Source organism: Alligator sinensis, unplaced genomic scaffold (assembly GCF_000455745.1).
Source record: "Alligator sinensis unplaced genomic scaffold, ASM45574v1 scaffold227_1, whole genome shotgun sequence".
NCBI lineage: Eukaryota > Metazoa > Chordata > Crocodylia > Alligatoridae > Alligator > Alligator sinensis.
In genome coordinates, this window is record NW_005841966.1 from 2,232,021 (window position 1) to 2,236,247 (window position 4,227).

At 43.4% G+C, this 4,227-nt stretch overlaps 1 protein-coding gene across 1 annotated transcript in view; it reads right to left on the reverse strand.

The window, feature by feature from the left end:
- The window catches only part of ALDH7A1 (aldehyde dehydrogenase 7 family member A1), an 18,704-nt gene extending 15,482 nt beyond the window's left edge, over positions 1 to 3,222 (reverse strand). Inside the window, exons 1-3 of the mRNA XM_025200393.1 lie at positions 3,139 to 3,222; positions 2,058 to 2,123; positions 99 to 179 (exon numbers count right to left, since the gene is read on the reverse strand). Of these exons, the coding sequence (XP_025056178.1) occupies positions 99 to 179; positions 2,058 to 2,123; positions 3,139 to 3,222 (231 nt within the window). The remainder of the gene's footprint in view (positions 1 to 98; positions 180 to 2,057; positions 2,124 to 3,138) is intronic.
- Between the last annotated feature and the right edge of the window lie 1,005 nt (positions 3,223 to 4,227).

Consider the following 4,227-nt stretch of genomic DNA (forward strand, 5'->3'; position numbering starts at 1 on the left):
TTTAGAAATTTGTGACGAATATTACACAGGGGTACATTAAAGTGTAATAAAACAAGTAGGTTTTTTCAAGCATTTAGTCGTTTTTCAGGACAACTTACCAAGCTTCCTAGAACTTTGATTTTTTGTCTCAAGGCATCACCAATCTGTCTCACTATTTCTCCACGTTTAGGTGCAGGAATCTAGGCAAAAACATATATTCATAAAAAAAGAAATGGTTTGAAATTAAAGCACTGTGCCTTCCACATACATACACATTCAGCCTGCTACTTATTGTATTGGCAGAACAGCTCAATATTCTTATCCTACCACCAGCTATTTGTTATTCTCTAAAACTAAACAAGTATGAAAAGTAGTTCACATGAAATATGAACAGGTTCCTGAAAAATCACAAACACTTAAGCCTGGGCAAATCTTGATTCCCATCAACTGCTGCTGAGAATACAGCAGTCTCATCCCCACCTATTCAAAAATCATGGCTTCGAAACCTTGAGATGAAAAAAAATCTTCTGTTTTGAAATGCTTTTTAAAATAGTAGTTCTTTTTATTAGCTTTCTGGTTTATAAGCCTTTGGGGTTCATGTTTCACATTATGTTCTTCCCTCCTGTCCATGAAGACTACAGTTGTTTTTTTCACAAAAGCTGAGATTCTCACATAATCACTTTACTCCCATAGATGAAGCTTCTGGGGGAAAAAAACCCATATCCCAAATATCAATACATTTGTGATACAAATCACAGAAACTGACAACACTAGACAACTGTGTATGTACGTAACTGCTTGCAGCATAAAGGACATCAGGAAGAGGAAAAGGGAAGGAAGAACAGAGATGCATAGGGTTACACAACAAGTCATTACCATTCACATTTTAACGGAAATGCATGTTAGCAGTCATTAAGAGCAGTTAGTTCTCACACACAAAATGAAATGGAACCAGGCTTAAAATCAGACCAACTGGTACTTTGATTTATTGGTGCCTGGGGATGTGAGCTTAAAGCACTTTCAGAACAAAAATCCACTCACCATTTTATAGTTCCTACAAACAATTCAGGACAGGACAAACATCTCTTATGAAAACACTCCGATTAAAAAAAGCAAACGCCAACTTTTTCATCCATGTTCTCTCAGGGCAAAGTGTTTTCGCTGGCTGAGGGCCAAAATGCTTAGTATCTTGCAAGATCTAGCTTTCAATATAGAAACCTGTCATCTATAAGGGTAACATCCAATCATGTAAGACAATAGTAGTTGGCCAGACAGGCAGAGTTTGTGTGAAACAATCAGAAAGGTAACTTGGTAAGAATAAATATTGTAAGGGTATATGATTTTCCAATACAAAACTGAAACATCATAGAGGTTTGTAAGTAACAAAGTTGCTACTTGAAATAAGCAGCAAGATAGAACTGGTATAGACCTGCCCAAGAAGAAAGAGGGAGACCCATATACTAGGTTTTTCATTCAAATGCAATACAAGCCTGTCTCCAAATTTTCCATGACCCAGACATGTTAACAGTGCACAGCATAACTGCATTGTAGAAGCTGTTGCACTGAGGGGAAGGAACCTACCTGGCAGGGGAAAAAATGACAGTAGCACTGAGCATGTGCGATTTTTTGTTGTGATGGTAATTCTTAAAACATTTTTTTTAAAATCACTAGTATCCTCTCTTCCTGCAATCAATGTTGCAAAAAATTTGTCATGAAAACTTAGACAAATTACCCCAACTTTTGTGAACATATTCAGCCAGATTTCCTGAAGTTCACATGCCTTCTATCTAGCAAAAATGACCCCTAGGCTATGTGTAGCCTTCATGTTCCAGCATGCTGACAGAAAGAAAAAAAAAAATCACATTTTAGACTAGAAATTAACACCTTTCATAACAGTCAAGAATTACAAAGGGTGCTGAATAATCCTTAAAGCCTTGGTGCAATATTTTGGCTTAATGTACCATACCGGACATACAGTCTTGATTAAGTCTCTAACAAAAATGACAATTTAATGGTTCCATGAGCCTTTATCTGCTGTAGAGACATTTTAAAATATAAACAATCATTTGCCAACTTACATCTGCCCAGACCTTCCATGCCTCTTTAGCTTTCTTGATTGTTTCTTCATAGTCCTCCAAGCTGGCCTAAAATGAACAAGTATTTAAATAGGAGAGCAACATACATGCACAAAGACACACGCAACAAGTGTGACCCAAGCATAACTGCACTTTCTGTGGACAGTGCTGCATAAGCAGGTATCATCTGTAAATGCAACATATTACATTTTAACCTAGTTTGCTCACTGTGATGCATGCGATTTTCTAGCATTTCTTAAATGCAAGGTATTTAAGAAGTAAATTAATACCCCAAAATGTCTGGGAAACTGACCTGCTATCCAACCCAAATTTCTAAAATAAAGTTTTCTTTCAGGTGTCATAAGATGACCCAATAAGGAACACTCATCATGTAAACATCCACAGCACTACCAATTTATGTTAAATCCAAATTTTAGTGTAAAATAAAAGATAAAAATAGAGATGAGCATCTGCCCTCCCAGCTTCACATGCCCCGTGATTCAAAGCCCGAAATGCTCAAAGCCTATTCAGAATGGAGGAATGAAAATAAACCCTGGAAAAGTTTCTCTCTCACTGCCCCTTATAGCCACCTTCTGTTTGGATCTACCTATTTGACCACATCTTCAGCGCAAGAAGAAATCAAGTAACTAAAAAGAGAGTGAGACCGTTCCAGCAGCTACTGTGGCATGTCCAACTCATCTGCTACCTAATTTGCCAGAAGCTGGTAAGGCTATAATGTGACTTGGCCCAAAGCCCATCAAGTAAAGCTATAAACCCCTCTTGATAGTGGGGGCTGCTAAGGACATATCACTGATTGCCTGGGACAACAGAAAAACCAAGACAGGGATGATAGGAGCGTGGGTCAAAGTTCAAAACAAGTGCACCGAGGGGGCACATGGAGCAGACAGAAGCTCATAAGGACATAGGCCTCAATCAGGTAAAGGTCAGGTCTGGATAAGTATCGCAAACCTCCTTTCTTTCCAGCTATTGGCTTGGCTCTCATCAAAGCATCTGTGTTTACACTGGTCTTTGGCTACTGCATACCGTTTCTCTTAAGTGCCAGAGAGAATTAAGAAAAGCTTACCTGGCGGACTCTAGCTATCGGTTCATTGTTAGCTGGACAATACGTTGTCACCACCTGGAGAGAGAAAGTTTTACAGTCAGGCATGCAGTATCAGGAATGTGCTTCACGGGGCAAAGGGTGGAGGAGGGACCATTTGTGCTTTCATTGGTGCCAAGTACTTCTTGCAAGTGGCAGAAAAACTCTCTCTTTCAAGGAATGGTAACACGGCCGTATCCGAAAGCCCTTACCCCAGTGCATACACATGGGCGACTGGTGCCTCCCAAGTCTGGGGGAAACCAGAATGCTGACAGGGGGAGGAAGGGTCCCCAGCAGCCGATCGCTGGCCGGTGGGGTGGGGGGTGCAGCAGCCAACTGCTGCCGGCACTTCTGGTTTCATGGCTGGCACTTCCAGGGGGTGCGTGGCCGATCTCAGGGGGTGCACGTACGCCTGCATGCACCCCCTATGCGTCGCCAATGCACTCACAGACACAAAGCTATCTCGGGAAGGGGGGAAAAAAAGAATGGCTGAAGTCGGGCTGCTTCTGGGAGATGATGTCCTAGCGCAGAGGAGCCCAGCCCACCACCAAAAGCTGCACCATGCACACTTGGAACCATTCAGTCCTCAGTGGCTATTACCTGGAAGAAGTCCAGCGCTGGGACGGACTAAGAGGTGCTCTAAAACAGCAGGTCCCCACCCTTTTTGTACCAGGACCCATTTGTAAACATGGATGGCCACCCCTCACTCCCAACCCCCGCAGCGTGCGGGGCTGGGTTGCCAACACTCCTGCACTGAGGGGGAGTCTACCCGCATCGGCATCCATCTCCTGGTGACTACTGAAAGCAATCCGGGAGAATTGAATAGGGTACTTTAAGAAGAAGAAAATCTCCCAGAATAGCTTCAGTCAGAACCGGCAACCCTAGTGTGGGGCGGGGGGTGGCTGTGAGGCCCCAAGCAGCCCGGAGCTCTGCCAGCCTGCGAGGGGAAAGCCGCGGGTTTCTCCTTTAAAGGAAAACCCACTGTTTCAAGTCTGTCGGGGACCCGCGGCTGCGCCACGCGGCTCCGAGGGCGGGGTAAAGGGGGGGAAGTGCCCGGGCCCCCAGCGCCTACCT